This window comes from Myotis davidii, unplaced genomic scaffold (genome assembly GCF_000327345.1).
Source record: "Myotis davidii unplaced genomic scaffold, ASM32734v1 scaffold498, whole genome shotgun sequence".
Lineage (NCBI taxonomy): Eukaryota > Metazoa > Chordata > Mammalia > Chiroptera > Vespertilionidae > Myotis > Myotis davidii.
Window position 1 is genome coordinate 299328 of NW_006289738.1, and position 26011 is coordinate 325338.

At 42.7% G+C, this 26011-nt stretch overlaps 1 protein-coding gene across 1 annotated transcript in view; it reads right to left on the reverse strand.

The window, feature by feature from the left end:
- The window catches only part of SLC25A43 (solute carrier family 25 member 43), a 37433-nt gene that overhangs the window by 5692 nt on the left and 5730 nt on the right, over window positions 1–26011 (reverse strand). The window contains exons 3-4 of the mRNA XM_015563017.1: window positions 20781–21022; window positions 17172–17344 (exon numbers count right to left, since the gene is read on the reverse strand). Coding sequence (XP_015418503.1) covers window positions 17172–17344; window positions 20781–21006 — 399 coding nt within the window. The 5' untranslated portion in view covers window positions 21007–21022. The remainder of the gene's footprint in view (window positions 1–17171; window positions 17345–20780; window positions 21023–26011) is intronic.

Consider the following 26011-nt stretch of genomic DNA (forward strand, 5'->3'; position numbering starts at 1 on the left):
ACGTACATTTACACAATGAAATATACTCAGCCATAAAAAATAAGGAAATCTTACCCTTTGCAACTGCATGGATGGACCTGGAGAGTGTTATGCTAAGTGAAATAAGCCAGTCAGAGAAAGAAGAGTACCATATGATTTCACTTATATGTGGAATCTAATGAACAAAGTAAACTAACAAACAAAATAGAAACAGACTCAGATACAGAGAACAGAATGGCAGCTATCAGAGGGGAGGGGAGTTGGGAGGTTGGGTGAAAGAGGTGAAGGGATTAAGCAAAAATCACACATAATTCATAGACACAGACAACAGTATGGTGTTTATCAGAGGAAAGTGGGCTAGGGGGTGGTAGAAGAGAGTAAAGGGGGGATAAATGGCGATGGAAGGAGACTTGACTTGGAGTGGTGAACACACAATACAACATACAGATGACATATTATAGAATTGTACACTTGAAACCTATAAAATTCTATTAACCAATGTCACCCCAATAAATTCAATAAAAAAGAAATGACTTAGAAAAAGAAAGTAAAAAGCCAATCTGAAGGCTACATACTATATGATTCCAACTATATGACATCTTGGAAAACTATGGAGACAGTAAAAAGATCAGTGTGTGCCATGGTTTGAGGGAGAAGGGAAGGGTGAATTAGGCAGAGCAGAGCATTTTTAGGGCAGTGGAAATACTCTGTATGATACTATAATGAAGGATACAGGTCACTGTTAGACATGAGCAGAGCAAGGACAATGGGCCAGGTACAGAAACTCACCAGGGAAGAAAGCTCTGGATGCCTAGCAAGGGGCAAAACTGGGAAAACAAGAACCTTGCCCCCAGGATAACCTTTTCTCAGTCAGCATATCACTGGTCATGCGGCTTGGGCCCCTGATCTTTCATATCACTGATCAGGCACTTTAGACCCTCTGACCTTTTCCTCTCTACAGATAACTTCTAGGCCTCGGTTGTATTTCAGCTCCAGGCCCAGAAAAGCAGTAAAACCAGACAAGTGGCCCTGTGACTGCCTCAGGACCAGCTACAGTGACTAATAACTCCCTTCCCTGGCACCAACCAATCAGTAGAGACCATGACCCTGAGAGAGCACACCTGGAAAACTGATAAACATTCTATTGAGACCCTCCCCTGAGGACTCCCCTAAGATTTCCAAATGCAAAAGAGAGATAAATACGCTCAGGATGGAGGACCCAGTGCAAGCTCTCCCTCCAAGAAGCATGCCTGTGCCAGTCCCCCACAGGCACATGTCCCCTAACCTCTAAGGGACACCATAAGACTTGCAACCAGGGGAGCAACGGGCAGCGGTTGCTCATCCCAGGCTAACCCCCTGAACCTGTCTCCAAGGACCTCTTTTCTCTGACTTCCCAGTGAGCCAAAGCAGCCCAGCCTTGGCTCTCCTGTTGCTTCTTCTATGCCATTCCTTGTTTCATTGTTCTAGGCATATTTTTTGCTGCCATCATGGACCCAGTGCCCTTTGGCTCAGTGCTGTGTAGCCCTTCCTTTTGGATATCCCCATCTCCCAGGCCTTTTCCTTAAATAAATTCAATTTTTTAAATCACTGTCTGAGATGGCTATTTAGCCTGCCCACACACCACTGATTTAACTTTTCAGTCATTATATATTTGTTCAAAGCCATAGAATGTATACCACCAAGAGTGAGCCCTACAGTTAACTATGGACTTCGGGTGATTGTGATGTGTCTATGTAGGTTCCTCAATTGTAACATGTAGCCACTCTGGTGGGGGATGTTGGTAATGCATTGTACGGGCAGTGAGTATGTGGGAAATCTATATAGCATCTTTTCCATTAAAGAATGTTTTAAATTAAAGTAAGTTGGAATACAATATTGTATTCATTTCAGGTGTACAACATAGTGATTTGAAATTTACATATCCTATGATGTGATCACCATATGTCTATTAACCATCAATCACTGTGCAAAGTTATTACAATATTACTGGCTATATTCCCTGTGCTGTACATTACATTCCCATGGCTTATTTGTTTTACAACTGGAAGTTTGTCCTTCTTTTTCACCTTCATCTTTTCACCCATCCTCCACTCCTTCCTGTCAATTTTGAGATCAACCTAAAACTGTTTTTAAAAAATAAGTTGAAAAAGGCATTTAAAAGGAAAGATGAAAGAAAAGAAACAAAAGAAAAAGAGTCTGCTAGTTGGAGCAAACAGGAGCTCAGAATCCTTGCTTGTTATTTGGAAATGACATTATCTTCTGTGGACATATAGGACACGAGCCGGAGACGTAGCCGTCCAATTCCCAAACCAGCTGAGGGCACACCTGCCTGGAAGACAGTTGTGGTGGGAGGCTTTTGTCATTTGGTAAATCCCCAATAATCAAACAATCATATTGAAGTAAAAGAACCTTTTTGTACTGTGAACCACATGGCCCAAGTTTCTTTTGGCAGAGCCAGGTGCCAGAGCTGGGACGCACTAAGGCTCTGCAGTGGGGATGTCCATAAAAGTAGGTGTAGGCAGCCGCCCCCAGCATGGCCTGCTCCCTCTGTTGTAATGAAGAGGGGCTGATAAATTCCTGTGTTTTAAATTCCTGACTGACCAGCTGCTCAGAAAGCCCAGGATAAGGAGGGGGGAGTGGGCAAATGGACAGCAGGTTAGTATTCTGCTTGGAAAGAGAAGACAAACAGTCTGTTCCTGTGTGATGGTGGGGGGTGGGGTGGAGAAACAAATAGTGCAGCTGGGCGAGGCTAGAGAAAGCAATTGAGATGCAAGTGAGAGGAGCTGCTGGAGCTGCCCAGGAGGAGGCCAGGGGAGCTCAGGCAACAGTGGCTGGAAGAGCTAACTTTTAGCATCACCTTGATTGGAGTGTGATCCAGCAGGAAGGGTGAGGGAACAGATTTGGAAGATGAAAGCTTTCAGGAGGCTGAGAATGTACAGATAGATGCATTACTTGCATATGGTGGTCTCTAGGTAAATGCCTGTTAAAGGAACCCAACAAATGAATAATTAACTCTCCTACTGTTCCTGCTCATCAATATCTATAGAGTTGAGGGTCTTTTGAGGTTTTGTGACGCTAACTCATTTGTGTATTCATAGAAATCATAGGGAACACCTGGGCCAGGTTTTATCGTTCTAATCAGGCCTTCAATGCCATGCATAGATTCTGAAGAGATGCTTCAAGAACAATAGAAATAGCACCTCGGCTTTATTGAATATTTATCATGTGCCTGGCTCTGTATATGCATTAACCCAATTCGATGTCCTTTCTCGGTATATGAGCTAGGCACTCTGCTTCTCCCCATGTTTTACAGGTGAGGAAGATGAGGCTCAGAGAGGGTTCATGGCTTACCCACATCCATGCAGGAGTAAGGGCAGAGTTGGCATCCAAAGTCCACACTCCTAACCATAGAGCTACTCTACTGATTAAACCTTTAAAACAACACAGCCACAACCAAAGAACTTATATGCATAGTGCAGACAATATACATATGCATGGACACAGACAGTAGAGTAGTGAAGGCCTGGAGTGGGGCAGGGGCTGGGTGGAGGGGGGCAAAAGGAGGGGAAATAGGGGACATCTGTAATACTGTCAACAATAAAAAATAAAGTACAAATAGGCAGTTAAAGGATGTCCAGAAAAGTGGGTATGGGCAGCTTCATCAGCATGGCCTGCCGACAAGGTACCCTTCATCCCATTTCTAAAAGTGGCTTGAGGCCAGCGGGGGGAGGGCTCAGCAAGCTAGGCATGTTCTGACAGCAGCTGCAGATGACTGCTCACAGCTGCGGGTCTTTCCTGGCTGACAAGCAAGCCTTTTCTGGGACCTTTGTTTCCCTTTCCCCTACCTCTCTCCTCACCCCCACTTTGGAGGTGGGCTGGGAGTGGAGAGAGGGGTAAGCTCCCATCTTAGCTGCTATTACTGTTTAGCTGGAGCTGAAAGAAGTCTGCTTAGGACATTTTGATTCCCAGACTTTATCTCTTCAAAGGAGTAGGCCAGCTCAGGTCAGGAGAAAAGGGCAGAGTGATCTGACAAAGAGTGGAATGAAGGTTCCTCCCTACATTCTCCTGGCCTGCCTTCTAGGGACAGTCTTGTTTCCAGGCTCAATAACTGCCATCCCTACTATATTTGGGCATTCTATACCTTTTGAAAAAAAAAACACAAAGGGGAGCGTTTTCTTTTCCCCATATTTTAACAATGATGCTCAAACAAAGAAAGCCACCCAGCCTAAGGAATATCCAGACATCTACCTGGAGCTGAAATGTAACCTTTTTTTTTCTCAGACTGCCAAGGCAATGCTACTGACTTAGGCAGAAGTCAGTCTCCAAAGGGGCCAGATCCCAAAGTAAGATGACAGCAAGGAGCTGAAAATGCAACAAACTAAAGATACTGGTATATCCTTACCCACTACCCAATCAACTTAAAGCCCAGCAGTGTTTGCACTTCAAGTCAGGTAAGCTGGTCTGTTTCTGCTGAGAATATATGCTGTGTCGACCAAGAAATGTTGAACCTGGCAGAAAACCTGAAACTGTTAGCACTTCCTAGCAGGTATGCTGACCACGATTTCTTTTCTCCTCCTTGAGTCTGCTCTCCCAGGGGCTCAGAGAGTGAGTAGGGCTTTCTTCCCAGTCCCTCTGAGCAGCGTGGCCAGGTGTGGCTGGCCAAAGGTCCGTGCTGCTAAACGATATATGCTTTTCATTTTGTCTGCCAGTTTCAAACCTTCCATTGTCAGGCTGCCTGACAGCCTACTTTTCCAAAGAATTTTTTCTCCCCTCTAACTTGAGTTAACCATTCCCGGACCAAAGCTGGGTTCTTGCCTGTTTTTGAGATTACACACTATTTTTTTTCAACTGCTCTTGCAACTGTGAGGGGAAGCAGAGTTTGCCACCCCAAAATATGCCTCTTGGGATATTGATTATTTTAAGCTGGTTATTAACAAAGGACTCAGAAAGTACCTTTGGCCCTCCCCCTTACCTGCCTAAAGGAATTCAGATAGAAAAACCTGCTTAAAGGAAGGGAGCATCACCTTAGCATCATAATAGGAACTAAATGTGGCAGACAAAGTCTGTTAGATTCCCATATGTGTGTCTCATTGTTTCTGGGTGGTGAAGCAAGAAATTCTTCTCCAGTTTGCTCCTTCTTATCTCCTTATGAATTGCCTATTTTCCTTTTGAAGTCCCAGACCCCTGTCTCCCTCTCCTTAGCCCAGAATGGCACATAAGCCTCAAATACCCAATTGTCCTCAGGTCTCATATTCTTAGGGAACCCCTGTATGTACATATGTAATACATTTTCTCCTGTGAATCTGTCTCATGTTGATTTATTAGTCCAGCCAGAAGAACTTAGAAGGGTAGAAGTAAAATTATTTTTCTGCCCCACCCTGTGAGCTCCTAACTCTCAAGTTTAGGTTTTCTTCTTCCTCTTCCACTACTCCTAAGCCTCAGGCAAAATAACTGAAAAAAAATGAACTGATTACTTAGGATCTAGGAACAAGCCCCTCTCTGTGCCTCATTTCCTCATCTAGAAAATAGGAATCATAACGATACTTACTTATTTTATAGGGTCTATAAAGAGGGTGGAATGGGGTAACAATCTGCCTTGTCCATATTAAATGACCAATAAATGGTAGATATGTTATTATAATTTTTGAATCCCAGGGAACAGTCTCCTTTCATTACCTCCTCCTGACATAATTTGTCCCTATCCTCGCCCCTGACAAAAGCACCCCACCAAGGAGAGCACAGATTTAGACTCATTTATTTACATCAGGTCACATTTACTGAAATCAAGAAACTAACAAATACAAATTCTATGATGCTAGGCTTTGTCAAGAACTTCTAGGCACCATACAAAGTGGTGGGAGGTTGCATTGAAGAGGGGGTGCATATCCAAATGGTTTCATGATGTTTTTTGCTCTGTCCTTTGAGCATTTTGCCTATCTTGAAATGGTAATAGCTGTTTGGGCTGAGATAAACAGAACATGGCTGCTAAGGTAGGAGATAGAAGACAGTGCATTATCAGAGCGAGGATTATAGGCAAGGGACAAGCAGAGGCTTCCTTAGAGCGGGTTGTTATTAACTTCCTCATGAGTAGAGACAAGCACACAGACTTGGAGCTCACTCAGCAGCAGCTAAGGTTCGATTCTGTACTCACAGTGAGATCCCATAAGCTGGCCCTGAGCTTCATTCATTTTTAAACAAGTATCAAGTGCCTGCTACAAGAGGCAATGTACTGTGAAGATATACAAATGTGTAAGACATGCGTCCCAAAGACAAAGAGCTGTAGAGGGAATAGTGACATAGAAGATCATAACACAATGAAACATGTTACATGGGCCTGAGAGAGCCACAGTGAGTGTATGCTTTGGGCATTCAGAAGGAGGAGACTCCTGCTGCAGGAGGTGAGAGAAGACTTCAGAGTGTGGCTCTGACAGGGTGGAGAGACAGAGTAATGATGTAGAAATGGGAGCAGTGGGGGCATGTATAGAAAATTCAATTGGTTGGGTCAAAGGGCACACAGGCTAATAGCATCATTTAAAAGGGGCTATTCACCCACAAAACTCCCACAAAATAACAGTGCCCTTGGGGGTGGGGTGGGGCTTACAGTGAAAACATAGCATCTTCAATTGTATTGCTAGAGCACATTGTTAGTTAACTGGCTTTTCCTGCTTCACAATCCCCTCTGCAGTGGTCTGGAACACCCCCATTGTGACTCTGCAAAGGCAAAATACCTGCCTTTATCCATCAGGATGGGGTAGCTGTCGGGGATGAAAAGCCAACTCATTTGTCAAACAAAAGCAATACATATGTGCTATTTTAGGTCAGAAGAGACAACGACCAATGAGGCAAACTTTAGTTGAGCCTTTAAGGAGATGGAGATAGATCCTCCAGGCAGAGGTGCCTGAAATGGGAAATACACTTATTCTTTAGGGAGATGGGGGAGGTGGACTGAGATCATTGTGATTGAATTAGAGGTTTGAATAGAGCAGAGGTTATTAAAAGGGGTATTTTGTTTAGCCCAGGCAGAATTTTCCTAATTTTATTTGCCAACATTAGACAATTGGGAGATTTTTACATAAAAATATGGATTTCGGGCTCCCTTGAAAAACTGGGCCCACATTTCTAAATGGCATCCATGCTTTGGAGAAGGGGAGCTTGCCCACAGCCACCACTAGCTCACTCTATTCCTTCCTGCTATTCACATTTAGATGCTAATCACATTTTGTGAGCACAGCGCCTTTAGCTCTCCAGAATGCTTTTGAAAGCCAAAAGCCTGATGGCTTAGGACACATTCGATAGCTTATTCTTTAGGGGGCAAGTGTATACTATTTGGGTTTCCCTATTTTCTCCTTTTTTCATGTTACGTCCAAGTTCCTGCTAGCGTTTCATTTTGCAACTTCTCATATAGAGGGTCTCTGTGCCATGAGGGTGGCAAAATTGGTAAGGGCAGCATGCCAGGCCCAGGAACTCAGCCTTTGTTCTCTAGGGGCGAAAAAGAAGGCCAACACACAGGCAGATCTTAAGAAAGTTAGTCTGGAAGAAGCTATGAACTGGGCTGCAGGGACTGAAATTAGTATTGGCCCTGGAAGCACACTATCTGGTCTTAAATTTCAGCTCAGTTACTGGGTGGGTGAACTCCGGCAGGCTACAGAAGCTTTCATTGCTTTGATTTTCTCATCTGTAAAATGGGCTTGAGAGGAAGAGTACCCACCGCATAGGGTTGCTGTAAGAATTAAATAAGATACCAAACATAAAGCACTTACCACAATGCCTGGTACATTATTGTTCCAGGATCATTTTTAGAATTAATCCTGGAGGCCAATTAGAGGATTACTGCAATAGCCTGGTATGAGCTGGTAAATCCAGATTAGGACAGGGACAGTGACAAAAAGAAAGACCAGTGTGGGAACATTGGGAATGTTGGGAATGAAGAACCAACTGACCTCAAGGTTGATTGGGGATTGGGGAAGAGGAAGTTCAAAGATAACTTGTGAATTTCCAGCCTGGGTAATGGGGAGTGATGGCATTGAAATGGAAAACTCTGGGAAGACATTTTCAGAGGAAGGGAAGTTAGTCTGATATATATTCAGTTAGAAGTGCCAGTGGAGAGGTGATAGCCAAGTGGTAATGCCCAGCAATGAGGGAGCAGGGATGGAGATGTGGATTTAAGCATGAAAAACGTGTGAGGAAGGGGCACTCTGGGAGGGCCTGGCGAAGCTATAGTGTTCAGTTGGCCAAAGACAGCCCGAGACATTAAGCATCTGGGTCAGGCTCAGCATCTCTGTTTGAACAGGCCGGGGCCTCACTTCACTCAGGTACGGTGTGTATTCTGCTCGGTCAGCTGTGCCACTCAGAGACTACCTTTGTCCTTCATCTTATGTGCTTTCAGTTCAAATGCTGACCTGGCCCAATCCTGCTTACCTTGTAAGCTTGATGGGGGCAAAGTCCCCTGGGGTGTAAAGCAACAGGCTGACACTCAGTTTTATATTTGATGAAATGGAGTCACCTAATACAGGCAACAGGGGAGGGTGGCAGGCAGAGTTGTGGGGGGACCAAGCTTGTGCCTGGTGCCTCCCTCCTGATCCTCTCAGGAGATCCCATGTTCTCAGCTGCTCCCTCAATTTTCAGGGCAGTCTGTCTCCCTCTCTCCTCCTCATGCGCCTGTCTAGAGAACCATTTGCTCAGAAATTCCAGGTCAGATAAATTAATCCCCATCAATATTTTACCCTTTCTACTCTCTCAATACACTAGGTGTTGCCAGCCTCTTTAGGCCCAGGCTCTGAGCTACGTGTGGGAGTTTGAAGATGAAAAAGCCAGGCCACACCTTGAAGAGCTGGAACTAAAACGCACTGAAGTGTGGCCATGGAGATTTCAGGCAGGGTGCTTTTAGGGCAGTGGTTCTCAACCTTGGCTGCACATTAGAATCACCTGGGAATCTTTTTAAAATCCTGATTTCTGGGCCTCATCTCCAGAAATTCTGTTTCTTTGTTATGGCGTGGGGCCACAACAGTAGTAACAAAGAAACAGAATTTTCGGAGGATGAGGCCCAGAAATCAGGATTTTGAAAAGATTCCCAGGTGATTCTAATGTGCAGCCAAGGTTGAGAACCACTGTTTTAGGGTCTGTGAAAGCGCACCAGGTGGGGGCACCTCATTCCATTTGCACAGAGGGCTGACCGATCCCCCTTCCCACCAGAAACCATGCCATCAAAACATGCACATGCACAATTTATTTACCTCTCCATTCTCTAGCATGTCAGCCAGGAGCCAGGGCAAGGAAAAGAAAAAGGAATAAAATGAATGTAAGCACAGTGAAGGAAGGGCTCAGCTGATTAAACAAGACTTCTGATTATGGTCATTAATGTTCAAGAAAATTCCAACTTGACATGGCATTAAACAAGCTGTGTATGTAAAAATATATTAGGAGACATTCAAAGTGGCCAGTGTCAGGGTTGACAAAATTCCCTGGCCAAAAGGTTATCTAACAGACACCTGACATGGATTTGCTTCCTACAGGCAATGCAGCAAGGAAAGCCAATGGAATGCAAATGTTCTCACTAAACCTGCCCAGGTAAGAGCAGCCTGGCTGCCCTGCAAAGTTCCCTCCTTACAAATTCTGCTGGCAAACCTTGTTTACTCCCCAGGGAGGACACTAAAGTTCTCTCTTCTTGGGGAATTTGGATTGTATGCTTTGCAGGAAAAAAAAAACACAACTCCAGAAGAATTTAGAGTTCGACTGTTGTTTCTAGAGGTCTTATCTTCCAAACTGAAGATGTATTTCGAGCAGGGATTAAGAGGTTGTTAAGTGGACAGAGAGATCACTAGCTCCATGGCTCTAATACCCTCAGATGGTGCTCAGATACCCTCCATTTACTGCAGCGACATCTACTGGCCAGAGAAAGCAATGCATGTTTACATTTAAAAAAGCGCTGGTTCTATCTTGGGGATTAGTTTTTTTTTTTAAGTAGAGTGGACAAGATATTATTGTTTATTAAATAAATAACACTTTAACCACAACCCTAAGAATTCCTTTTCTATATTCTTTGTGGTTTTTTCTTCTTTTAATCCTCATATTTTTCCATTGATTTTTATAGAGAGTGGAAGAGAGAGGGAACGATAAATATCAGTGTGAGAGAATCACATTGATTGGTTGCCTCCTGCATGAGCCCTGACCAGGGCCCGGGCCAGGGAGGTGCCTGCAACCAAGGTATGTGCCCTTGACTGGAATCGAACCTGGGACCCTTTGGTCCGCAGGCTGACGCTCTATCCACTGAGCCAAACCGGCTAGGGCCCTTTTCTATATCTTTGGATGACACTTATGATGTTATTCATAACTGGATACTGACCATACTTTTTGAAAACTGAGCAACTGCCTCTTTGGATTAAAAAAAAATACATTTTTATTGACCAGCTGGCGTGGTTCAGTGGTTGAGCATCGATCTATGAACCAGAGGGTCACAGCTCAATTCTCGGTCAGGGCACATGCCTGGGTTGTGGGCTCAATCTCCAGTGTGGGGCATGCAAGAGGCAGCCAATCAATGATTCTTTCTCATGATTGTATCTCCTATATTTTTATTGATTTAAGAGAGGAAAGGAGAGGGCGAGAGAGGCAGAAACATCAATGATGAGAGAGAATCATTGATCAGCTGCCTCCTGAAGACCCCACACTGGGGATTGGCCCACAACCCTGGCATGTGCCCTGACTGGGAATCGAACTGTGATCTCCTAGTTCATAGGTTGACACCCAACCACTTAGCCACACTGGCCAGGCCTCTGGATTTTTTTAAACAATGATTATGACTTTGCATTTATTTTAAAGCTTCTTATTGATACTCTGTGTATGCATTATCTAGAATGTTTCTATATAAGGGGAAAGATTAACAAGTTTACCTCAAAAAACCCACTTCCAGTGTATCTTACCTGGGTTTATAGTACACTGTTGTATATAAGTAAATATTCTAGAGTAGAATATAGTGGTGGCTAGATTCCCCCAGAATATGTCATTGTTCTAGCTTTCAGGTGGAAAAAGGAAAGCTGAAAGTTTTTGGGGAAGACTGAAACCCGACTCCCACATTTAGATGTCATTGAATTTTATCCAAAAAAAACCTCTGTGATAATGTGATTTATAATAAGAAATATATATTTGGCCTTCATTTCCTTTGCTGGCACAGAGCTCCTAAACCCTTGGAATTTCCTAAGCGATGGAAATGATAAAGTTGTCTTCATATCTGTAACAACCCCCTTTCAACCACACCTAAGTTTATGTGAATGAGGTGACTTTTGGAATACACCTAGAGTGGGGGCTGGTTGCCAGAGGAACCAACCATGTGATCAAAGGGTTGAACTTTCAGTCCCACCTCCCTGACCTGAGAAGGATGAGGGGCTGGAGGTTGAATCAATGGCCAATGTCCAGTGATTTAGTCAATCATGCCCATGTAATGAAGCCTCCATAAAAACTCCCAAGCACAGGGCTCAGAGAGCTTCCAGCTTGGCAAAGCAGAACGCATCCATGTGCCACAGTGCTGGGTCCCAAATTCCATGGGGACAGAAGCTCCTTTGTTTGGGTCCATGCCCTATATTCCTCTTCACCTGGCTGTTGATTCATATCCTTTAATACCCTTTGCAATAATCTGGTAATCTAGTGAGTAAACTGGTTTCCTGAGTTCTGTTAGCTGCTCTAGTGAATTAAGCAAACCTAAGGATGGGGTCCTGGGAACCTCTTATTTATAGCCAGTTGGTCAGAAGCATAGTTAACAACCTGGACTTGCGATTGGCATCTGAAGTGGGGGTGGCTGTCTTGTGGGACTGAGCCCTTAACCCAGGGGTGGGCAAACTTTTTGACTCGAGGGCCACAATGGGTTCTTAAACTGGACCGGAGGGCCAGAACAAAAGCATAGATGGAGTGTTTGTGTGAACTAATATAAATTCAAAGTAAACATCATTACATAAAAGGGTACAGTCTTTTTTTTTTTTTTTTTAGTTTTATTCATTTAAAACGGGCTGGATCCGGCCCGCGGGCCGTAGTTTGCCCATGGCTGCTAACCTGTGGCATCTGATGCTGTCTCCAGGTAGATAGTGCCAGAACTGAGTTGAATTGTAGGACACCCAGCTGGTGTTGGAGAATTGCTAAGTATGGGAGGGCGGACCCCTCACATTAGAATTGGTCCCATAATCTAACCCTTTTTCATTGATCACCCCTACCCCTAGGCTCGAGGCCTTGTACTATGCATGAGGAACACTAAATTATAAGAGGTGGCAGAAAATGCTGATGAGATGCCTCTGGCTCTATCTACTATTTCAAAAAAGTGATCTTCAAAGCATGGAAACCATTGCTATAAGTGATCAACCAGCAAGAGCCAATTCTCACTCCTGACAGTAAGAGAAATTCCTAGGGTTAGGATTTAAAAAGAAAATAAAAAGCTTCTAGATTTTTATGATCATAACTCTTTACCAGTAAACCTCTCCCTGGTGTGTATGTGTGTTTTAAAAGAAGCTATGTTTTTTAGAAAAAGCATAATTACCATATGAAGAAATCAACTTTTCTGAGGGTTGAACCATATGAAATTACTGTTTGAGTATGTCAAAAAAGGTAGAATCTTGGCAATTTCATATAGTTCAATCTAAAGAAAAAAGACTGAAACTAAAAGAGATATATGACATTCCTAAGTAAAAGACAGAATCTCTGACATGAATTATTCAAGCTTATAGGTTTAACATATTCCATTCACAATCACAAGGTAATTCTGAAGTTCATCAGGGGAAACAAATGACTGAGAATAAGCAAGGAAATTTTGAAATGAAGAGCAATGAGGAGGGAGATGCCATGCCACATAGGAAAAGTCATTATAGAGCTAGAGGAATTGCAGTAGGGCACAAGAACAGACTGACAGATCAACAGAATAGGATACACAGCCCAGGATAGATCCTAGAATATGTAAACATCTAGGAGATGGTAAAAGCTGCATCACAGAATAGAGGGAGAAATGATTATTCCAAAAATGGTATATTAAGAAAAATAACATAAACAGAGCCACTTTAAAATGGAGCTGGAGCTGCCACGCCAGAAAAACTGCTTTGCACATCTTACACCTTAAGCCTTGAAATGTTTAAACAGGGCAAAATAACCTTTGGGCTGGGCCTATGCAAACTTGTGCCCCAAAGAACTGTTTGCAAAGATAACAAGAAAGCAGATATCATGATTACAAGACTGATGACTACTGGACTGAAAATTAAAAATATTTAAAAAAATATATTTTTATTGATTTCAGAGAGATTTATAGAGCGAAAGGAACAGGGAGAAAGAAGAGAAAAACATTGATTGGTGGCCTCCCGCACTAGCCCCAACCAGGAATTGAACCTGCAACCTGGGTATGTGCCCTGACTAGGAATTGAACCTTCGACCTTTTGGTGCACAGGACGATGCTCAACCAACTGAGCAACACCAGTCAGGGCTAAAAACATTGTTTAGAATTATGTTATCTGCACCAATACAAATGCCTTCCTTCTATTGATGTAATTGTTCCCCTTAAAACATTGTGTGTGTGTTTTTAAATTAAAAATATGTGTTTTTGTTGTTTTTTTAGTTTGTTTGTTTTTTATTTTATTTTATTTTATTTTATATCCTTTCTCACAAATATCCACTGCCTTTGCCTCTCAATCAGAACACTATTCAGGCTTCTACCTGAATCAGTGCTTCCCAAATAGTTATTCTTTGACCTCAAATAAGTTGTTCTTGTCTCTCACTGTGAAAGGCCTTTTTATCTTTAGGTTGACATATCCTTAAACAATTGGTAAACTATCTTTGTAAAAGTCAAATGATTACTGCACATATCATATCCCAGGTAAATCCAAAATATATTAGTATTAAGTGCAAAAATTATAACAAAATTATTTAAAGAACTATATATAAATGAATAGTCATATGATTATGGGATGGGGTAGGTTTTTTGCACAGAAAAGTAAAGTTAGAAACAAAAACCAGTAATAGATATAATTGCATAAAAATCTAAAAATATGTACAACAGTTCATAAACAGCATCAGAAGCCAATGTTGAACTGGGAAAAATATGTGTAATGTATGGCAAAGGGTTGATATCTTTAATATATAAAGACTTCTTACCAAACAGCAGAAAAAGCTGGCTATCCTAGAAAAATAGATGAAGGACATAAACAGAAAATTTACAAAAGAAATACAAAGGGTCAATTGATATCTGAAAAATGTGCAATTTGCTTATGATCGATGAAATTCAAATTAAAACAATGATAGAATTTGTTAGCTATTAGGTTCACAAGGAATTAGAAAGTGACAATAATTCCTGTTAATAATGAGAGTTGAGATGAACCACTCTTACTGCTGATGCAAGTATAAACTTATAACCTTTCTAGGGCACAAACTCCATTAAGAACCTTAGAATTATTTTTATCTTGTAACCTGTAAGTCGATTTCTAGGAATATAGCTGAAGGGTGTCATCACAAATGTGAAAAAATACAATGGTTTTCACTGCAATGTTATCATATTGGAGAATCAGAAAGAGCCTAAATATTAAAAAACCAAGAAATTGTGTTTTTTTGTTAATCCTCACCCGAGGATATTTTTTCCACTGATCTTTAGAGAGAATAGAAGGGAGGGAGGGAGACAGAGATAGAGATAGATAGAGAGAGAGAGAGGTGAGAGAGGCACATCAATTGGTTTTTTCCAGCACAGGGCCGGGGATTGAATCTTCAACCCATGTAGGTGTCCTTAACCAGGAATCGAACCCAAGACCCTTTGGTGCAGGGGCCAACACTCTTAACCACTTAGCCACACTGGCCAGGGCGAGAAATTGTTATTTATGGCATGATGGAGGCAGAGATTGAAGTTATGTTGCTACAAACCAAGGAATTGTCAGGATTATCAGAAGCTGGAAGAGACAGGAAGGATTCTCTCCTAGAACACCCAAAAGGCTTTGCCAACACCTTGATATTAAACTTCCAGCCTCCAGAACTTTGAGAATACATCTTTGTTGTTTTAAAAAATATTTATGACCCGGCTGGTGTTGCTCAGTGGTTGAGTGTCGACCTGTGAACCAGGAGGTTATGGCTTGATTCCTGGTCAGGGCACAAGCCTGGGTTTCGGGCTTGGTCCCTAGTGAGGGGTGTGCAGGAGGCAGCTGATCAATGATTTTCTCTCATCATTGTTGTTTCAATCTCTCTCCCTCTCCCTTCTTTTCTGAAATCAATAAAAATATATTAAAACATTTATGACACATCCATATGGTGGAATATTGAGATAATTTAAAAAGATATTCTCAATATTTGATGACCTGGGGCAATACCCATTATATAATAAGTGGAAAAAGCAGGATACTAATTTTTATATACAGTAGGAACATAATTTTGTAAAAAAAAAACGTTCCATATACATGTATTATATATATTTATGCACACACATATATACACATGTGCACACATACAAATATACATAAAAGAAAAACTATTAATCATTACACTGCATAGGTATTGGGCTTATAAGTAATTATTGTTTTTTTATACTTTTCTATAATCTGTGCAAAGCAGATAACATAAAATTGACCATTTTAACCACTTTTAAGTGGATATGCATTCCTTTTAAAATTAGAAATAATGGTTTACAAATAAGCATTCAGTGAGCAGGCTCTAAACTTGCACCTACACTACCATTTCAATAATGTGACAATTATTTCTTTGTTTTGATAAAGGACAGGAAAGGATCACAACCCAGAGAGATGAAAGGTTTGATGGACTGGAGCAGCAGAATTGGGTGTCATCATGATGTGTATTATTCTGAAGGCATCGTTTCATTATAGGTTGAGATAAGTACTTTCAGGCTTTTTAGTGCTGAGGTAAGTGGAGACCAGCTCAGCCAAGAAAGCTATGGAGGGAAGCTGGGGGTCACTGAGACTTCGGAGGGACAAGTTACAGACAGGTGGAAAAAGAAACTCAGCTGGGACTGATATTTAAAACTGGATTCAACTGAACCCAATTTAATATGCAAGCAGCTCCTCAGGAACATATATCAATTATATAAATCAAGATTTGTACCCTAGCCAGTTTGCTCAGTGGATAGAGCATCAGCCTGCAGACCAAAGGGTCCCGGGTTCGATTCCAGTCAAGGGCACATACCTCTGTTGCAGGCTCCTCCCGGGCCCAGGCCCTGGTCAGAGCTTGTGAAGGAGGTAACCAATCAATGTGTTCCTCTCACATCGATGTTTCTCTCTGTCTTTCCCCCTTCCTTCCACTCTCTCTAAAAATCAACGGAAAAATATCCTTGGGTGAGGATAAACAACAACAAAAAAGAAACAAACAAAAAAAAATCAGGGATGGAAGAGGAGCCTTCCTACCTCCTGGAACCCTATTCTCTGTGGGAACTGAGGCCTTAAAAAAAAAAGATTTGCCCAGAAGAGGTCAGGAAGGCAGGCAAGGCTGTGGACTGGAGTTGAGTTAAAGGCACATACAAAACCTCAGAGTTGTTGATTCTGAGCCCGCCCTCAGACTTGCTTGTAACCCCCAACCTTACTTGGCCCGCTGATTTTTTTTTTTAATCAAAATTGACTGATTCTAGGCTAAGCCAGTTACTCACTTTGGGACCTTGGATACCACCATGCTTTTGCCTCTGTAGCTAATAGAGAAAATGTGAGTTTCCCAGGCAACAATTAGGAAAACGCAGGGGGACTCCCACTAAGACACTGACCCATTTCAAATGTAGTTACTTCCTTAGCAAGGGAGTAAGGGACTATTGGAGCTTGGCTATGGAACAGCTCCTGGCTTATTTTGTTTCTTTCCAGTTTGTTTCACAGAGGTAAGGGGTGGCTACGAAAGTAAGAGTGCCCTCCTCTCACTGTGGAGGCCCAGGGAGAGGGAGCTAGGAGGCTGCTTTGATGTCAGCTATGCTTTGGTGGCAACTATGGGAAAGAGAGGAAAGAAAAGTGGGCCTCATCTGGAAGGGCTAAAAAGTCCTAAAAAAGCAGAGTATGTGAAAGAAATAGCAGCTTGGGCTGCAGCCAATAGCCCTGAGGTTAGCAGCAGAAATGCCCGGAGTGGGGGTTTGCATAGTATTTGTGTGAATAGTCATGATCCCCTTGGAATCCTGGCATTGCTCAGGGTTGTTCTCTGCTGTTGCTACCAACCCACCAACACTTCAAGGAATCTCCCCACTGCCCCGCTCCATCATTCCTCACCTGCATCTTCCTCTTCACTGTATCAAAGGGAAAGGAGAGGGTCTGGGTCACCGCAGCAGCCAGGCAGATGTTGGCAAAGTTCTGGAGGAGAGAGAAGCGATCTCGGGGTCCATTCCAGATTTTCTCCAGATTCATGTAAACTAGAAGAGAGCCAGCAGAGAAAGGGAGAGCACCTGCAAAACAAGGCCAGGAAGAGGCTGCTGAGGTCTAGGCAAACACCAGCTTGGGAACATAAATGCCTGTGGGGCATCCGGGGTAAGTAAATAGGACCCACTCTGGGCTTGTTAAGACCATTCCAACCGAAGCACCAGGAAGGAACTTTCTTGGGTGATGATAATGTGCTCTATTTTCATAGGGGTTGTGTCATTTGTCAAAATGCATCACATGGTTTGCAAAAGGTTTGCACACTTTACTGTATGTAAATTTTACTTTAAAAAGTAATAAACAGCCAGGCTGATGGTGCTCAGTTGGTTGAGCATCAACCTATGAACCAAGAGGTCACTGGTTCAATTCCTGGTCAGGACACATGCCTGGGTTGTGGGCTTGATTCCCAGGGGAGGGCATGAAGGGGGCAGCCAATGGATGTCTGTATCCCTCTCCTTCCTCTCTAAAAATCAATAAAAACATATTTAAAAAAACATTTACAGATATTGAAATCTAATCTAGTTTATGATACAGGTATCAAAGGGTTGAGGGGTGAAGTGCATCTGATGTTTGCAACTTACATGCAAATCATCAAAAATATATAAGATGAACTGATGAATGGCTAGAAGGATGGATAGATGGACAGATATGTAATAAAGCAAAATGTTAATTATAGCATCTAGATGGTGGTAATATGTGCATTTCTAATTCTTTTAACATTTCTGAGTGTTTGAAATTGTAAAAAATAAAATGTTGGAAGAAAATCACTCTCATAAGAAAAAGTTAGTACCTGTTCTTAATCAACTTTTGGAGGGTAGGAGGGAGTGGTCTCCAGCTGAGAAGGAAACATTCTGTGAAAACTGGAAAGAGGGAGGTTACTTGACCTTGCCTTTGGAAATGATGTGGCCATGTCAGGGTTCAGTGGGCACCCTGCACTGTATGGCATTCTCACCTTCCCAGGAAAATATGATGAGCAAGGAGTACAGTAGATGGCAATTTCATAAACTTCCAGAAACTTTGGGAACCATCTTAATTTTACAGAGTGACTAAATTTCTCCCTCAAAAAGGGATTTAAAAGAGGGGATAGCCCGGCCGGCGTGGCTCCGTGGTTTAGCATCAACCTATGAACCAGGGGGTCACGGTTCAATTCCTGGTAAGGGCACATGCCCAGGGCCCTGGCTGGATCCCCAGTGGGGGGCATGCAGGAGGCAGCCTATCCATGATTCTCTCTCATCAATGTTTCTGTTACTCTTTCTCTAAAATCAATAAAAACATATTTTTTTAAAAAAGAGGGGATAACACAGTGGGGTTGCTTGTCCTTAAAAAAATATAATACTTATATTTAATAAACACATTTAAAATGGTGTACCAGCCTTGGCTGGGTAGCTCAGTTGGCTGGAGCATCATCCGTACACCAAAGATCACTGGTTTGATTCCTGTGGGTTGTGGGTTCAATCCCCAGTCAGGGCATGTACTGGAGGCAACTGATCGATGTTTCTCTCTCATATTGATGTCTCTCTCTTTCTCTCTCTCTCTCTCCCTCTCTAAAAATCAATAAACATATCCTTGAGTGAGGATTTAAAAAAAATTTTCAAAAAGATGTACTAACCCCCCATTTACCTTCATTCAGAAAACATGTGTGAAATGGGTGTGCTGGGACCTAGGCCAGGTTGCAGGAATACAGAGAAGAGTAAGTAGGCTAATTCCTGGAGAAGCTCACCATCTAGTGGTGAGACAGCTCATAGGTGCCATAGGGGCAGGGCTGGAGCTGGGAGGGCTCTACAAAATGCGTTAGGTACACAAGGAGAAGAGTTAATTTTGCCTGGGGGAATCAAGAAGGATTTCACAGAAGAGAGAACTTCTCAACTGGGTCTTGAGGAATGAATAGGAGTTCATCAGACAGAGTAGACAGGAATTCTAGGCAGAGGGAACAGCATGTACAAAGGGAGAAATGTTTCCAGGAAATGCAAGTATTTCTGTATGGCTGGAGCATCAGTGCAAGTGGGGGTGTGACAGGAGAGGAGGTTAGACGAGCTGTTCTGAAGGATCTGGTAGGCTATAAAGAATTGGGGTTTTCCTCTGTAGTTCAGGAGGCAGTGAAGACTTTTGAGGAGGGCAGTGGAGTGAGGGTGGTGAAATGATCATTTTGCATTTAGAGAGATCACCACACCCTGGCTGCAGTGCACAGGGCAAGCTGGGGAGGGAGAGAACCAAGACTGGGAGCAGATAAGAGGTGCTTCTTGTGTCTATGGGAAATATGGTGATGAGAGTGCAACCTAGGGCAGAGGAGATGGAGATGGAGAAGGGATAGATTTGAGAGTTCAAAGAGGTCATTTCAAAAGTACTTGGTGACTAAAGCAAGAGTGGAGTGAGAGGTAGAGTTGAAGTGAGTCTAGGTTTCTTCTGTCTCAGGCCACTGGGTGAAAGCAAGGTCTTATTAGGGGACACAGGAGGAAAGCAGGTGTGAGACTAACGAGTTTGATGTGCCAAGGGAGCATCAGGTGAGGGTGTCTAATGGCAGGTATTCATACTGCCACTGGGAATTGGTAGCAGCCAGTGGTTAAGAGAGAGGGCTCTGGGTTATATTGCTAAATTCCTTCACTTTCTATCCATGTGACCATGGCAGGTAACTTAGCTTCCCTAAGCATCTATTTCCTCATCTGTAAAATGAGGCTTAAATGAGAATCTGTATGCAAAGCATTTAACTCACTGCCTGGCACATAGTAAGCACCAATAAATGTTACTATAGAGATTATATTAGAGGTCATTAGAGTATAATGATACTTGTTTAAGCTACTAGCTTAGATGAGGCCACCTAGGGAGGATATGGAGGATGAAGGAAACATTAAGGAAGGAGCTGGGGGAATAGCAATATGTAGGGGGCTAGCAGTGTCAGATGAGCCAGATGAGTCAGACAAGAAAGCTGCCAGAGACATAAGAAAGACATCCAGGAAACAGTGGGGTGCTAGAAGCCAAGTTTCCAGAAGGAGGTGTAATCAATCTCATCAAATGTTGCAACAAAGGTCAGACAAAGAGCAAAAGTCTGCTGTATTGGCCACTGGGGGTCCCGGTGACCTGTGTGTGTGTAGTCCTGGCACAGGCTCCAAAGACCACAGAAGCTACAACTGCTGCCCTGGTTGTGCTCATATTTGCATGTATGCACATTGAGACTCCTTCCCATAGTTGGATGAGGAGTGTGTGGGATTGTCTTCTTATCAGTTTGTTCAGAGGCACCTCCATGCACTGTCATCCACCCCTCTCTGGGATGCAAAAGGTCAAAGTTAAGAGTGGGGTATACAGCTGTGGAATAGAATGAAGTTAAGTGGCCCTATATGGACTTATCCATATGACCTTGACCTCAGTAAAATGTATTAACTGGTTTAACTGGTTACAAAGGCATACAATTATTCATATATGTCAAAGAATGCAGCCTTTCCTTGGACAAGGAAAAAATTTCCATCTTACCTAAAACTGTAAGGGAAACTCCTCGATAAAGGGCCAGGAATCCTTCCTGTTGATAAACAGTAGAAAAAGCATGGAGGATCCCCCTATAAGATGGTTCCAGCATATTCTGCACAATCAAGCGCGTTTTGATGAGGTCTGTAGGATACATTACAATGGTGGAAACCATGCCTGCGAGACTTCCAGCCATGATGGCACTCCACTGGGATATATGGCCCAGGTCATCCATGAAGAGTACGACAAACCTGGGAGAAAACAGAGGATGAAGGACAAGGGAATCAGCTATAGATTGTGCTAGAGTTTTCTACATTACTCTCACATCTTCCAGCATTTGGAAATGCTTTACAAAGTGAAAACTACCATACTAATGAATTAGGATTAATGACTAACACATTCAACTCTACTATATTTATACTAAAGGCCTGGTGCATGAAATTTGTGCACTCGGGGGAGGGGGGAGGTCCCTCAGCCTGTCCTGCGCCCTCTTGCAGTTTGGGAGCCCTCGGGGGATTTCCGACTGAGAGGGAGCAGGCCTAAGCCAGCAGTCGGACATCCTTAGTGCTGCTGCAGAGGCGGGAGAGGCTCCCGCCACCACCCTTGCGCTCAGTTCTGGCTGGGAAGCACTCCCCCTGTGGGAGCGCACAGACCACCAGGGGGCAGCTCCTGTGTTGAGCGTCTTCCCCCTGGTGGTCAGTGCATGCCATAGCAAGCAGTTGAGCGGCTTTAGCATATCATTAGCATATTATGCTTTGGGTGAATGGCCAACTGGACACTTAGATTAGGCTTTTATTATATAGGATAATTCTAGTTAGCTATAGGGAAAAGATGCCCAACTCTCTTATTTATAGCTAGCTTAAGTCCTTCCCATTTCACTTTAAGCATTTCCCTTGTTTATCCACATAACTGTCAACTTGGCTTGCCTGTGGGGTGTAAATTTGCAGAAGTACTTGGTAAATATCAAACTGTAATGTATTACTTTGCTTCTGTTGAAACTTAAAAGAAATGAAATCGCTTAAAATGATGACTTTGAACACCCCCAGAAATTAAGTTTAAAAAACATATTGGCTTAATTATAAGAGAAGCAGCACCCCACTAATCGTCAGGAAAATAAAAACAATAACAAGATACAATTTCTCACCTAGCAGATTGGTAAGGATTAAAAAGTCTTATAATATTAAGTGATGGTGAGGATGAGTGGAAACAGGACCTCTCACCCACTGCTTGTGGAAGTGCAAATTGGTACGACCACTTTGTAGTATCTAGTAAAAAAAAAAAAAAAAGCTGCCTACTTTCACTCCAGCAATTCCATATCTAGGTGCATATCTTAGAGAAATTCTTGTACATGTACATATGAACACACATATATCATTGTTAGTAAGTGTGAAAAAGTCAAGCCACTATAAAATGGACACTATAGTTTAAATGAATGAGCTTAGAACTATGTAATAACATAAACACATCATAAAATTAAGTGAAAAAAGCAAGTTGCGGAATAACTTATAATCTATGACAATGATCTATTTATTTTATTTTTTCTTAAATATGTTTATTGATTTCAGAGAGGAAGGGAGAGGGATAGAGAGATAGAAACATCAATGATGAGAGAATCATTGACCAGCTGCCTCCTGCACACCCCCCTACTGGGGATCGAGCTCGAAAACCAGGCATGTGCCCTTGACTGGAATCAAACCCGGGACCCTGCGCCCACACGTGGTATTTTGTGGAAGAGCCATACTCAAGGGGCCAAAGAGCCGCATGTGGCTTGCGAGCCGCAGTTTGCCGACTACTGAGCTAGGGTAACAATGATCGATTTAAATTAAGAAACGCATCCACAAAATCATACCTTATATTATTCATGGAGAGATATAGATACATATAAAAACTATAAAATAGACCTTTGGGAAGGTGGAAGAGGGGATGAACTGGGAGAGTGAAAAGGACTGTAGCTTGATCTATAACATTTTATTTTCTATATTAAAAAAATTGAGCCGAAACCGGTTTGGCTCAGTGGATAGAGCATCGGCCTGCGGACTGAAAGGTCCCAGGTTCGATTCCGGTCAAGGGCATGTACCTTGGTTGCGGGCACATCCCCAGTGGGGAGTGTGCAGGAGGCAGCTGGTCGATGTTTCTCTCTCATCGATGTTTCTGACTCTCTATCCCTCTCCTTTCCTCTCTGTAAAAACTCAATAAAATATATTTTAAAAAAATTGAGATATCTTTTATACTACCACGATGTCAATTCTGGATGTGGGTGTTTGCTAGATTATGTTTTGTGTTTCTCTGCAGTTTTACAATGCAGTAAAAAATGGCTTTGGGTGGGCTTTTCCAAATGCAAAATAGCTATTTTGTTACAGTTCCTCTTTTTGGAAGGAGCACATCCCCAGGCATGCTGAATAGGAGGGCCTATTCAGCAGAAGTTATAAGGGGACTTTTATATGATGCATGTTTCTTGGTCAAGAACAAAGGACTTTCACTCCATCTTGCTGATCAGGATAGAATAATAGTCTTGAAAATTAGGGAGGGAAAGATTTCTGCCACAGTGGGGAGGAAGAGAGGGAGAGAGATAGTAAGGGTTTAAATAAAAGTGAACTGAGCTAGGATAAAATAAATGTATTGTAGAACATCCCTAGTGCTTTGGCTTTCAAACTTCCAATGAAGTGGTGCCTTTCCTGCTCCTCCAGTTTGGCAGAAAACCAGGGCCCTAAATAAGATGAGTGGGTGTTTAGGTGCAGTTATTTAAGGGGTTCTAAGATGGCTCCTTGCTCCCAAGTAAACACTCATTGATAAAACAAACATCTCCTGCAAGCTGTAGGAAAATCTTGACTTCATTTTGTTAATGTACTTTAACTGCACCACCTGAAACAGTCAGCTGAGTTAACCAACTACCTTTTTTTAAAAAAATTTTTTTTAAAAATATATTTTATTGATTTTTTACAGAGAGGCAGGGAGAGAGACAGAGAGTTGGAAACATCGACCCGCTGCCTCCTGCACACCTACTACTGGGGATGTGCCCGCAACCCAGGTACATGCCCTTGACCGGAATCGAACCTGGGACCTTTCAGTCCGCAGGCCGATGCTCTATCCACTGAGCCAAACTGGTTTCGGCACCAACTACCTTTTAAAGATGCAGGTAACTAAATCTGGAAATCACCAATGGACCATTTACCTCAGTTTCACTCACTGCACACTTCCTTGTTTCTTCTGTTTAAATGTTTTTATTTATTTTAGAGAGAGAGAGGAAGGGAAAGGGAGAGATAGATAGAAACATTGATAAGAGAGACATCAATAGGCTGCCTCCTGCACACACCCTACTGAGGATGAAGCCCACAACCTGGGCATGTGCCCTGACCAGGAATTAAGCCAGCGACCTTTTGGTGCTTGGGATGATGCTCTACCACTGAGCAACACCAGCTGGGCCACATTTCCTTGTTTCTTACTCCTCTCTTCTCTGGCCAGTCCAGTTGGGGGGAGAGGACCTTAGAAGGAGAACGGGAGATTGAGGAAATGAAAATGCTTGACTGGAGGAGTGGGCCACAGCAAATTGGAACAATCTGAAGATGGAGTTCGAAATGCCAAAGGAAACACCATTCATTCTCATTGTCTTGTCCTTATTCGCTATCCCACTTGGCCATTTCCATGGCATTAATTAATCCATTACCCATTTATTGAATATCTACGTGACAGACACTGTGCTAACACTCAGCATAGATTACAAGAAAGTTCAACAGTCCTGAATGACTTGATGAACTAGGAATAAGAACCCTGTCTTATATCAGATTGCCTTATAAAGTCATGCCTTACTATCAAATACACAAAATTAAAAGAAAAAAAACCCAGCCTGGCTGGTGTGGCTCAGTGGTTGAGCATCGACCTGTGAACCAGGAGGTCACGGTTCGATTCCCAGTTAGGCAAATGCCTGGCTTGTGGGCTCGATCCCCGGTAGAGGGCATGCTGGAGGCAGCGGATCCATGATTCTCTCTCATCATTGATGTTTGTATCTCTCTCTCTCCCTTCCTCTCTGAAATCAATAAAAAATATTTTAAAAAGTAAAAACCAAAAGAAGTCCCTTCTTCTCAAACTTTGACCATCTGACATGGAGACAATGACCACTAATGGTTTCCCTTAGAATCACAGAGTCAAGGCAGGCAACCCTAAAAGGTCATTGATAATGTCATCCTGGTTCCCTTAAGATCTTGTCTGATTGGCCAGGGCACCAGTGTTCCCCTTTATGTTCTTCTCTCCCCGACCCCCACAAGCTGGTGAACAGCAGTAACCTCTTTTTTTCAGCTACACAAATATTACACACACCCTGGATATATGTAGTTAGAACTGCTAACACTTTGACCTAATACAGGTTAGCAGCCAAACACAAGCTCATGAAGTCATTACACAATAAGGAGTTGGTGTTGGTTATGAACAATTTCAGAGCTGTAGGGATCCAAACCAATGCTTATACAGCTAGACAAGCAGTTGTGGTGTAAAGTTGGATGAGGGTCTACTATTTGATGTATTTGTAAGCCACCTTTTGTGTTAGGTTTTATTTATTTATTACAAGTCCCTAGCTCCTAATAGACACTCCTGAGCGGACTCTTTTGATCATTAACCCAAGCAAGTAGACATTTCAGCATCACAATGGTGGGCAGAGTCCTGGACTGTGAAGCCAGAAGACCTGGTTTCAAGCTCCAGGTCTGTCATTAATTGTGTTTGTGGGCAAATTATTTAACCATCCCATTCTCTGAACATTTGGGATGTTTGTTTTGCTGAAATCCATGATCACAAGCCTTACCCCCAGCCAATTATTTTACAAATTCATGGTCAGAAAAGAGTAGAGATGAATCAGTATAATGATGGAGCAAAAGTATCTTCTTTATGTAGGAAGGATGGCACCATGATTAATTAACCATTTTGCTTTCTACCTATGCCTAGTCATTCGCTGAAATACTACCTTCTAGTTTCAAGAAAGAAAATAATATTTTCTTTGTCCCCCCCCCCCACATTGTCCTCTCACCAGCCAAGAAAATCTTGCAAGGGAAAAAAATATTAGCAAACCTAGCTCGGTAACTATCTCTTCTTCCTCTCCCACACATCAAATCTTCTTTACTCCCACTGTCACCAGTCTATTTCAGGTGTCCTCAACTGTCACTAGGAATAGTGCAATAGGTTCCTAACTGGTCCTGCCACCCCTCTCCGGTCTTCCTCCTCTCTAGTCATCCTACCCTGCTTCCAGGTGACAA